The sequence below is a fragment of the Vicugna pacos genome, chromosome 12, assembly GCF_048564905.1.
Source record: "Vicugna pacos chromosome 12, VicPac4, whole genome shotgun sequence".
NCBI lineage: Eukaryota > Metazoa > Chordata > Mammalia > Artiodactyla > Camelidae > Vicugna > Vicugna pacos.
The window spans coordinates 12,135,937-12,148,097 of record NC_132998.1 but is presented as its reverse complement, the minus strand read 5'-3'; the positions used below and the strand labels follow the sequence as shown (position 1 = coordinate 12,148,097).

At 42.8% G+C, this 12,161-nt stretch overlaps 1 protein-coding gene across 2 annotated transcripts in view; it reads left to right on the top strand.

The window, feature by feature from the left end:
• Positions 1–2,798: 2,798 nt before the first annotated feature.
• Positions 2,799–12,161, top strand: part of DIP2B (disco interacting protein 2 homolog B) — a 195,593-nt gene continuing 186,230 nt past the window's right edge. Inside the window, exon 1 of one of the 2 annotated variants that reach the window (XM_031683009.2) lies at positions 2,799–3,058. In XM_031683009.2, coding sequence (XP_031538869.1) covers positions 2,959–3,058 — 100 coding nt within the window. In that variant the 5' untranslated portion in view covers positions 2,799–2,958. The remainder of the gene's footprint in view (positions 3,059–12,161) is intronic. The other variant, XM_072972815.1, reaches the window with a different exon arrangement.

Sequence of the window (12,161 nt, the reverse complement as noted above, 5' to 3'; positions counted from 1 at the left end):
TTTTGTGCCTAGTGCAGTCATGGCTCATGATCCCAAGAAGCACCTGAGGTGTGTAGCAGCTCAAAGCATTGGATGCTGGAAAAGCTGATCAGTGTGTCTGCTCCTCATCCATCTCCCAGCCCCCGACAAGCTAAGGGAATGTCTCCCTGTCTTCATTTTCCTAAGGAACAGACTTAAGTATGCCTTAATAGGTGATGAAGTAAAAAAGATCTGCACGCAGCATTTCATTAAGATTGATGGCAATGTCCACACTGATATAACCCACCTGCTGGTTTTATGGATGTCATCAGCATTGACAAGACTAAAGACAATTTCTGTCTGATCTATGACACCAAGGGTCACTTTGCTGTCCATTCAATTGCACCTGAGGAGGCCAAGTGCAAGTTGTGCAAAATGAGAAAGATCTTCGTGGGCACAAAAGGAATCCCTCATCTGGCGACCCACTGCTTATTTTTGACAAACACTCTAGGGATATGTTTGTTCACACTGAGAAAGCTTTGATTTATGTCAAATAAAGACAGGGCCTGGGAATGAAGCTTTTCAGGCAACTACCCAATGTAAAGAATAAGACATGGTAAATGTTGATATTTCTAAAAGCAGTGTAATAGGTAGCTATGTGTTATAATACTTTTTATACTTAAACGTATGTTGGGAATATTTTAAAACTTCCCCCTGGTCTGTCTTTATTTTATTTCTTTTCTTTTTAATTTTTTTGTTAATGGAGGTACTGAGGATTGAACTCAGGGCCTCGGACATGCTAAGCATGCCGTCTTTATTTTAAATAAACATTTTATTTTATTTATTTATTTTTTGGTATATATATTTTTATTGAAGTATAGTCAGTTTACAATGTTGTGTCAGTTTCTGGTGTACAGCATAATGCTTCAGTCACACATGAACATATATATATTTATTTCATATTTTTTCACAGTAAGTTACTATAAGATATTGAATATAGTTCCCTGTGCTAAACAGTATAAACTTATTGTTTATTTTATATATATTAGTTAGTATCTGCAAATCTTGAACTCCCAATTTATCCCTTCCCACCCCACAAATAAACATTTTATAACAGTTTTAAATTTACCGAAAAGTTGCCAAGAGAATAGTGTTCCTACATACCCCTCATCTAATTTTCACAATATTGTTAATATTTTACATTATTATGGTATGTTTATCACAACTAGGGAACCAGCATTAGTACATACTATTAGCTAAACTCCATGGTGTATTTAGATTTCATCAGTTTTTCTCTAATGTCCTTTTTCTGTTCCAGGATTCCATCCAGATACCACATTATTTGTAACCATCATGTCTCTTTCTGCTTTTCTGGTCTGTGACAGTTTCTCGCTGTTTTTGATGATGACCTTGACAATTCTGAAGTGTAGGTCAGACACTTCGTAGAAAATCTCTCAACTTAGGGTTTTCTCCTGGTTAGATTAGAGTTACACATTTTGGGGAGAAAGACTATAGAAGTAAAGCACCATTTTCACCACATCATAACAAGGGATTCAAACGCTCGGCAGGACTAATGACGCTAATTTGGATCAGTTGGCTGAGGTTGTGTTTACCAGGCTTTTCCACTGGAAAGTTACTTTTGGTTTTCTCTTTGCATAATCTACTCTTTGGAATCAAGTCACCAAATACAGCCCACACTCAAGTGATGAGGAGTTAAGCTCCACCGCGTAGAAGGGAGGAATAGTTACCTAACTTACCTGGAGTTCTTATGCATGGAAGATACGTCTCTTCCCTGTAATTTCATTTTAAATTAATTTTCTACATATCTTTGTATAGTTTACTATTTGCCTTTATATCATTTCCTACAGGCATATTCCTCCAAACAGAAGGTTGGTTTGTTCGTTTTTTACCCATTTTTATGCCTCTAGTGCCTGCTGGATTAAGCTAGAAATAGAAAAAGTAAATGGATTGGTCTCATTACACTGTTGCAGTTAAAAGGAAATTTCCAAGTCCACCTCCCAATCAGCCATGATGTCACATGCTTTTTTTCAAGCTGAAATTCTTTTCTCAACCTAAAAAAAATCTTTTCCCCTTCCAGCCCATGTGTGATATAATACGGTCTGGAAACTACTAACGAGTAAACGCCGAGGCCTTATGCTTATAGAGCTAATTTTGGATCAGCATGGAAGGGAAGTAAAAACACTGAATTCTCTCAAATTGTGTAGGGGAGTTTTGGCATAAAAAAATAGATTCAATGCTATTAAAGAAGGACTATGAATGAATTTAAAGCATCTGCCCCAGTAGTTTCTGGTGAAAATACACACGTCTGAGTCCTTATACTGAATTAAAATATTAACACTAGGATAAAAAGATGAAGAGGAAGTTCCCCTCTTGCAAGTAGTTAGAAGACCAGGCAGGAGGAGGCAGATTCTCCCTCCTTTGTCTTAAATGCCAAAACTGAAATAGAAAGAAAGCGTTCCTGGTATATGGGATCGGAAAACCCCAGGGAAAGAACTGTCCTCACAAAAGGGTAGGTATTAATCAGAGATAAAAGGAAGAAGAAACACGACAAAGGCATACACTACTAGGTGAGGAGAACTGGAAAAAGCAAGACCTGGAGCCCTTGAAAACTCCTTGCTCGTGAGTTTCTAAAGGGTAAGCTCTACATCCATGTGGACATCAACACCGTGAGCCCATTTCGCCTGGGAGAAACCGGGGTGGCGGGCTTGAGCGCGTCGTTTCGGGAGACTCCCAGTAGAGGGCGCCCTTAGCACGTTAGTCAGCTTGACTGGGCTGCGGAGGCGGCGCGACCGCGGCCCGGGGGCGGGGCCGCCGCCCTCACGTGACCCTCGCTCATGGCGGCGGCGGCGGCGGCAGCGGCGGCGGTGGCGGCGCTCGGCGGCCGGAGCCGGATCCTGTAGCCGGGGTGTGGGCCCGCGTCAGTCCGTCCCTCCTTCGGCCCCCTCGCTTGTCTTCCGGAGAGTGGCTGGCAGAGCCGGGATGGCGGAGCGAGGCCTGGAGCCCGCGCCCGCCGCGGTGGCGGCGCTGCCGCCCGAAGTGCGGGCGCAGCTGGCGGAGCTGGAGCTGGAGCTCTCTGAGGGTAGGAGCCGGGCGGGGGAGCGGGCGCCCGGGCGCCGCTGCGGCTCGCGGCGAGGGGAGACCGGGTCCCCGCCGCGCGCCCTGGTGGCCGTGCGGGCAGAGGGGAGGAGGGTGCCGGAAATCTGGCCTGGGCTCTGAAGGGTCGCTCCCCTCCTCTCCCACCCCGAGAAGTGGGTTTCTTCGTGGTTCATTGTGTTTCCTGGGAGGGGGTAAGCAGGGGCTTGGGGGCAAGGTCCTCCCCAGGCCCGGGCTGCTGCTGGGCCCCCTGCCCCCCAAAACCCGAGACAAAGCTGCGCCCTCCCGCCGCTGCCCGGGCGTCGGGGCACGGTGGGGGTGGGGTGGGGGTGAGGCCGCGAGCAGGGTGGCTGACAGCTTTCTCCCGTCCTCCTCTACCCTTTTCGAGGGGAGGGCCCCACGCCAGTTTCAGCTCCCCTTCCCCCTCTTCAGAAAAAGAGAAAGACGGAGGAAATCCGCAGCATTTCGTCTTCCTCCTTCTCTAACAATGCGAGATGCCTCCCCAGTGACAGGAGTGAGATAGAAGCAGAGTGGGCCGTTGAGGGTCCTAGGGAGGCCAGAAGCAGTGGCATTAACCCCGCCGGAGACACTCGGGGCTGCTTTTAGACCATCTTTGTCATAAGGGGTTTTTTCCTGGTGCTGCTGTTCGGGCTGAATTTTCCGCATCTGAACGTCTTTTGGAGTCTTTGAAGAGGGAGGGAGAGAGGTGGCTGCCGGTTATATGCAAATCCTGGCGGGCACCCCCTTTCTTTTGACAATGGACTGTTACAGGAGGGTCAGATTGATTTTTGAGAATTAAAAGAATGGAATAAATCAAGCCACTATTATTAGAAAAGTCCCTGGACGACAATGAGAGAAACGTTGCTCTGTTGTGGGCATGTGATCGGGCTTCTTGTGCAGTTGGGATCAGTTGTCCACAAAGTTCCTGTTTTTATCACAGGCTGCCTCTGAGACAAAAGCAGCATTTTCTGCAAGCTTCATGTCGGTACTGTGTTGGCGACCCCAGAGCTGCATATTCTTACTGAGTTCTTTGCCAAAGGCCCTCTTCACTGGCATTTTTCAAGTGGATTAAAAAATTGTTAATTGGGAAAGAAGAACGTGACAAGTTCCCAGGAGAGTTCTGACTTTTTGTTGACTTATCAAGGCATTCTCTCTCCCACCCCTCAGTCCTTTACGGTGAAAAACCAGAAGTAGACCTGAGTGTTATAAAGGCAGTTGGGCACGGAGGGAAATAATTATTTTTAATAACCCTGTTAGGTTTTCCCAGTGTATAGGGAAATGCTGGTCTCATTTGCACTTAATTATAAACATATTATTTTTCAGTTAATCAATTGGGAAGTTATTCTTTGGCCAGTCCACAGAATCCGTTGTGGGGGATAAGTGTGTTTCTGTGAAATGTTTAGGGCATTGCCGTCTTGGTTCTGCCTCACAGAATACCTCATGTCGTTCAATCTGTGATAACTTTCGCTCCAATCAGACTTTTAAAGCAGTTACTTTATAGTAACAAATCAGCTTTCTTTGATTAGCCAGGAGGAGAGAAGTTTGGATGTTTGCGTCAGAGTGAGATTAAAAATAGGAGTTGATTGCTTTCACATGGAGAGGGAAATCCTGAAAGCTCCTTATTCTTGGTGTATCTGCTTCCAGCTGATTATCACATACTTCTCTGGTTGTTTCTAGAGATGCTTCCAAGGAACTATTTCTAGGACTCACACTGATTAGCTCACCTCTCTCTGCTTCAGGAAGGTGTGAAACTCCTACAAACCGTGATGCCTAGTCTTAAATATTTTTAAGGACAAGTGCATGGTTTGTTTTCTGATGCAGGATTGTTTTGGTTTGGCATGTGACAGTCTGAGTTGGTTCCTTAAAGATTTACACTACACTCTTCTGTATTATATCTCTTAGCAATGGAAAACTGGAAAAAAAAAATAGTTGAGAAACATTGTTCCTGCAGTGTCAGCATCTTGGCCATCTGTCTTTCTTGCTTAAAGTACAGAGGGTGGTTGACTGGAGAAGTAGGTAGACATTTTAAGGAATTTAAGTGAAGCTGAAACCACCCGGCAACCCCCAAATCTAGAGCATGTTGCTATTTGTGGTGTCTGTAGCATATTATAAAGGAACCTTTGTTTGTTTTACATTTTCTCTACACTTACGGCTCTGACAAAAGTACTTTTTTCTTCTTGAAAAAAAAAAGATGCTTTATAACTACATGTTTATTGTGTTGCTCGCTTTGGCGCACTCATTCCTCGATTCTGTTCGTTTTTTAAGGTTCAGGCTGTAGTTGGGCCTGGTTAGTGATAGTCTGAGCTGTGCTCTGTTGAAGAATTTTCTCTGTGCTTGCCTGTTTGCAGCTGCAGGCTTTGGTCCCAGACGAGCCAGCTCTGCGCTGTGACGCAGGTCGGGCTTCCCTGGGCTGTTTGCCGCAGAGCACGTCGCAGAGCCCGGTGCTGTGTCTGGGGCTTCAGGCCGGTCACCGGTCACCGTGGACTTGGAGCTGAAAGCCTCCTGCTCTTGCAGCAAAAAGCACAGCCCGACGCTGTGACGCTGAGAATCACTTAAAATTGAACTGACACATAATCGCAAGCCTTTCTGTAGACGAACTGAATAGATAGGGGGGTTCTACAAGTATTCCTATGATTGAATTTTTTTATGATGCACATGTTTTATCGTATTTATTATGTTTGTCAATAAGCTCTGTTGTCTGAACTTCACTCATATATCGTAGTCCAGTGTATGCATGTAAAATAATGCTGATGACGAGAATTTGTTTAAATCTGATAATACATTGTCTTTGTGTAATGAGCTTATACATAGTGTCACTTGAGCCTCACTATGACAACTTCGTGATTAGGTAGAATATAGTATTAACACTTCTCTCCCTTTCTTCCCCCCAGTTTAACAGAAGGGAAAACTCAGGAAGGTTAAATGTTTTGTCTAAAGTTGCTCACTAATCAGTGCCATTATCTTAAGCTGCCATGTAATTATGGCATCTGCTACCATCAAATGATTTAAATATCTTTACTGTTATTGCACAAGCTATTGACTAATTTTCATCTAAGTAAGGAAATGCTGAAAACAGTTGTGTGCCACAATTCCAAAGAGTCCTGCTGATTCTTTTTCTGAAATCTCTTTCAAACCTATCATTCATTTATCTGATTCGGCAGACATTGATTTTTCTGCCTACCATGTGCTAGGGATACAGAGGTGAGCAGGGTACCATGTTAACTTTCAAGGAGCTCAGAGTCCAGGAGGGGAATCCTTAAAAATACCAACGTAACAGTACAAGGGAGTTCTATACAGAGACTGCCTTCTAAGAAAAGAGGAAGCCGTCTGCTTTGTCGTCATGAAAAACAAACAGCAGAGAACCACAAATCCGAGAGTGGATTGTGAGGCTGGTGGAGAGGGCTGTGATTTAGCTGGTACAGTTCAGTCCCAAGTGTGAAGGGAGGAAGGCTGTAAATCCCGCAGTTCTATGACCTGTCGGAAGGAGTGCAAGTCTTTCAGTGTCTGAGAACAGTCCCCAGATGACAACTGGAAAGATATTTAAGATAAAATAGCACTTACAGGAAGACACCCTCCCTTGTTTTGTTTGAACACTTCTCTGCGCACGAAAACAACAAACACGGTCACATCCTCCCTTTCTCCTGTCTGTGTCATCGCATATCTCGGCAGTCCTCAAAGCAAGGTACAGGTCCCTATTGAAGGTGGAGGGGAAAAGAGGGCTACTTCCTAAGAGTTGAAGTGAATCCCTTTAGGACTTGGGCAGAGGTGGGGGAGCTGAGGAAGAAAGGGGAGAGATCCTGGCCTGAGGGGGGTTTCACAGTCTCCTAAATGGGCAGCTGGAATTAAGCCATCAGAAAACTGGTAAATCCTTTTTTTTACTTACAGTAGGAAAGTGGGCCACTTCCCCCTCAAATATGTACTATAGTCGTGAATTTATAAGAAACACCTTTATCAGAAAATATGTGTAAGCTGTTGTCATACCTGATGTTGGGAATATTAAGAAAAGAAAGTGTGGATTTTTAAATAACTGAAACTGGGCATTATCTAAGTGATCTACCCTCTTGAGTGCATGTCTGTATTTTTGGTGTACTATACATGTCTTTGGTTGAAAGTCATCTTTAGGAATTGCTGTCAGAGCCTGCTGCACATTCCTTTGAAAATCCTCATGGTGGCAAATTTTAATTCTTTGAAGATATAATTTCATTGTATAGGTTGCTTGGTGTCAGGAAGAGGAAAGCAGGTTGATGTTCTTTTGGAGTCCAAACTAGCCAAGAATGAAAACATTCAACGAGGTCCTACTGTATAGCATACGGAACTATGTTCAGTATCTTGTAATAACCCATAATGAAAAAGAATATGAAAAAGAATATATATATGTGTATAAATCACTGTGCTGCACACTGGAAGCTAACACAGCATCATAAGTCAATTATACTTCAATAAAAAATAGAAATAAAGAAGGAAAATATTGGAATGAATATAAATGTATTTCAGTTGTGACTATCAAAAAATTAGAATGATGGTAAACTGGTTTTGAGGGCAGTTTCAGAAGAGAAGTGACAGACACATTCGTTGGAAGAATGATTCACCTTACTGTAAACTATACCACTTGTTTCGACACCCAAGTTCTGGTGTGTGTTTTGAAAATTTAATCTTGTTGTTTGACAGTCCCATAACATGGAGCTGTATTTTTGAGTAAGAGAAATCGCTAACCCTTCACCCTCAGCCCAGCCCTTGGTGGCCACTTTCTTTCCTTGAGTGAGGGTTAGCAGCTCAGGGTTGAAAGTTCAGATGATTGGCTAGAAAGGGCCTTCACATGTATTTGTATTATAATTATTACAGTTCTTCATAGTCCTCTCTCATGATTAATCAGAAATGCTCTTTGAAGCACTCCTTCCTGCTTGTCTGCACAATTTCTCACAGTTCTTTACGAGTTTAGTTGAAGTACTGCTTTTTTTTCTAAACCTGCCACTGACCACTGTGAGCTGTCTTGCTTCAGACCTTACAGCATTCAGTTTATATCATTTTTGCCAATCACAGGTTTTCTGATTTATTAATTAAATAAGCCTCAGTCTAAGCTCCTACAGAAGTCATTGTTTAACGCCTTTCAACAGCTCCTCAATGATTTCTTTCTTGTATTTTTTTAGGAGTACAATAAATTTTTGTTCACCTCAGTTCAGTTTGAATTGAAACATAAAGTCTGTCTTGGGGATTTGATTTTGGCACAAACTGTGGTTGGGTGATCATTTGAGGAGCACGGGTTTTGGCATCTGGTGGGCCTGAGTCCAAGTCCTGGCCTGTCACTTTGCTCTGTGACCCTGGACAGACTGCCTAACCTCCCTGGTTTTAGTTTCCTCAGTTCTTAAAAATAAAAGGAATGACATCCTTATCAGAGTTGTAAGGAGATTTAAAATGAGATCCCAGGAGAACAGTTGAGTGTGGTGTGTCCGTGCAGTGAGTGCTTGGTACGTGTAATCTTTATTGTTTCTGATAGTGAGTGGATGCGTAGTGACTTGGCTGTTTTTAGTATCTTGTGTTGCTTCACAGAATGTGGCTGTATATGAAGTGGTGAATGGAATCAATTTGTATAATTTTTTTTTTTTGTAAGTAAGACTTCACTCTGCCATCATTTGCTCCTGTCGGCACCCTCTAGCCTCGTTCAACACGTGTTGGGTCACTACAAGCAGTTGACTAGGGCAGAAAAGAGTAGCTGGTTTGTTTCACACAGACATCTGGCATTCGTACATTTCCAAGCCTGTAGGTTCCGGCAAATGGCTCTGGAATTTAAGCATGGTTTCTTAGACTCAGGCGTCTCTAAGCTATGAAAAGGCACATGTGGTTGCTCCACCTTCAAATGGTTTTTGAGTCTTCCTTTTCCTCCACTTGTCCTTCGTGAACAAATCCTTTCGGTTCCTCCTTGAAAAGTTTTCTTGCATCCATTTTTCCTTTGAATTGCATTTACCACCAGCCTTGTTCAGTCTTTCATCTTTAGACCTAAGGGTCGGCTGTAGATTGATCTTTCATCTTTTAAAAATACTGTTTTTATCTAAAGCCGTCACTAAATCTAAGGCTCTGTCACTCGTCTTTAAATTCTAAGTTTCATGAAGGCAGGGATGGTCTCCTGTATCCTTTATCCCTGGAGTCTAAGTAAGTGCTTTTATGCACATCAAATAGAACCTTTTTGGGGATTGAGTATTGAGTTTAAGTAAGAGTTTTTCATATGTTTGTGCTTATAATGGGTAAGTTGCTTTCCCATGTGGATGCCCCTTTATGAGCAAAATATCTTCAGAATTCATACACAGCCGACAGACTCTTCGGTTGCATGGGTTGGCTTCAGTGGACCTGGGAACTCTCTGAAATTGTGTGCAAAAAGTTTTGAATGTGAGTTCCTATGTGCCTTTTTGGTGGAGCAGAGTGTACAGTTTTCATCAGTTTCTTAAAGAGGACTATGAAGCAAAGTTAAGAACCAAGTCAATGTATTACCACTTTTCATTCTTACTAGCTTGTGAGGAAAGCCAAACTCACTCAGCTGCGCTCCTCAACACTCACAAGCTTATCTGTATCAGTTCCCACACTTATCCCCTTTCCTTCTTTTCTCAGAGGAAGAACTGTCCCCCTCCTGATCTGTAGCATGTCCTTCTGACTGTGTTCTCAGTCCCATCCCTTCTCTTCTGGGATCTTGGGATCTTACTTCATTGATTGATCTATTCATTCATAGTCTTTTGTCTTTTCCTCTCATCGTTAGCCTCTCACTTAACACTTGGCTCGTTCCCTTCAGTCTATAAATAGGCTGAAGTCTCTCCCATCTTAAAAAAAAAAGTGTCTTCCCACGATCTTGTATTAGAATCTGTTTGCTCTCGTGTGTTAGCATTCTCTCCCAGTCATAGATTCTAGAAAGTGTAGCCTACATTTCCTTTATCTTATTTCTTACCTTTATTCACTCCTCAGTCCATGGCTTCTGCCTCATCAAGCCTCTGAAACAAGTGCTTTCAAGGCCACTGGTGACTTCTGATTTCACAATGAAAAGTACCTGCTGGATACAGCATCTTTCTCTGCAGCATTAGATACTGTGGACCAGTATCTTTATAAAAGTCTCTTTTAGCTTTTATGATGTCATTTCCTTCTAGCCCTCTAACTGTCCCTTCTTATGCTTTCTCATGGGCTTTTTCTCTGTCTTCCACTGGTGTGGGTGTTCCTGATGTCTGTCATTAGCCTTCAGCTCACTTCACGTACACTTGCTGAGTAATCTCATCTATGCCCAGGGCTTCAGCTGTCACGGCCGGGAGATGGCCCCCTAGTTTGTGTCTCTAGCCTTGACTGCCCTCTGCTCCAAACATCCCATTGATTCCCACAGACAACTGTAACTTAGTAAACGAAAAAGAAAAATTATAAAAAAAAAAAAAAACCCACCCTGTAACTCAGTAAACTGTCTAAACTGTAATCCTTGTTTCAACCTGCTCTACAAATATTTCCTACTTCAGAATGTCCACTTACCCAGGTCAAAAACTTGGTGGTCATCCTTAACTTCTAATGGGTAACTAAGTCCTGTTGGTACTGCTTTCTCATCTCCATTCCCATGATTTCAGTCTTTGTTCAGGCTCTTACCGTCTTTTGCTGAGACTATTGCAGTAGACCCCTAACTCTTCTGCCTGCCTCAGTCTCTTCTCCCTCCAGTTTATCCTTCTCTATTGTGTGATGGAATGATCATTCTGAAACAAGGATCTAATTGTGTCCTTCTCCTGTTTAACATTTTCCATTGGCTTCCCCTATCCACAGGATAGAATCTAAGCATGTTTTGTGTATCAAGACCCACCTGTCTTTTTGGCCCTGCTTCCTGCACCTTCCATGTTTTCTCTCTTCTCTAGCCATGCCTAGTGACTTGTTCTTCCCTGAATGTATGGTGCCTTTTCACTTCCATGCCTTTTACACATCGCCTTTCTCTGAGAAGTGCCCACTCTAGCATGTTCTTCCCCTTTTTCTGCCTAGTTAATTTCTGTTCCATTCAATTCCCTGTAAGAAACCAGCCTTTTCTAAGCTCTCTTAAGAAGTTAAGATCTCTATATAAGTAGCAGTCAATTATTGAGTGCTTATTATGTAACAAGCCCTGTGCTTAGCACTTATTTATATACCCTGCCTGGCTGATAAGTAGGTGCTGAATAAAGAGCTCCTATTATGATGATGAGGGAACTGAGCTAGTGAAAAGCACCTGAACCTTGAGTGGAATGCAGAGTATGCCCGATCCTGCCAGTGTTACACATGACCTGGTCTTTCCCTTTCTCCCTACCAGTAACTAATGTTCTGAAATGAATGACCAAGGGGAGAGAACACTGAACTTGAGTCATTTAGAACCAGGTTCAAATCCTGTTTCTGCTCCTTACTGTGTGACCTCAGACAGATCTTTGAAATGTGTTTCTAAATCCTAACAACTCTTAAAGATAGGTGTGTCGTTTCCATTCTGTAGAGACTTGTTAAGGAACGTGAAGCCTCAAAGTATATTGTTCTGGGGTTGGAGCCCAAATCGGCTTGGCTCCAAACCCCACAGTGTTTCCACACCTCCATCTGTGTCCATCTCCCTGAATCATGTTTCAAGTAGTTTTAGCAAAATTCTTTTCCATTTTAACTGTTGGGCCTGACTTTTCTTAGGATACGACTTCTGTCTTTGGAGTTTTGGAGGTAGGGCTCCCTGAAGAGAAAAGGATGGAACGTTCTATCTTATCTAAGAGAAATAGGAGTGATGTTGGTTATTTCTGACCTTGCTTTACCAGAACCGGGGGGGGGTTAGCACTCTAAAATGTATTTGGAGGGTTTCCTTTGTGTCAGCCTAACTTCTGGCAAGATGTGACTTTATTACTCTTTAAAAGAACAAAAAATATTGAGTAAAATCCTGTAAGACTGTTTACCTGGAAAGTAAATGTTATGTATTTATATTTTGATGTAAAATTAATTTTTCTTCCTTAAACTGAATGGAGATGATGAGAAGCTGAAAAGGGAGAATCCAGAGGGAAAATATTTTGGATGCAACACAGGACAGCCGTAAATGAAAGTCCACAGATCTGGCATCTTTGAAAGATTGTTGGTGTGCCCTGAAC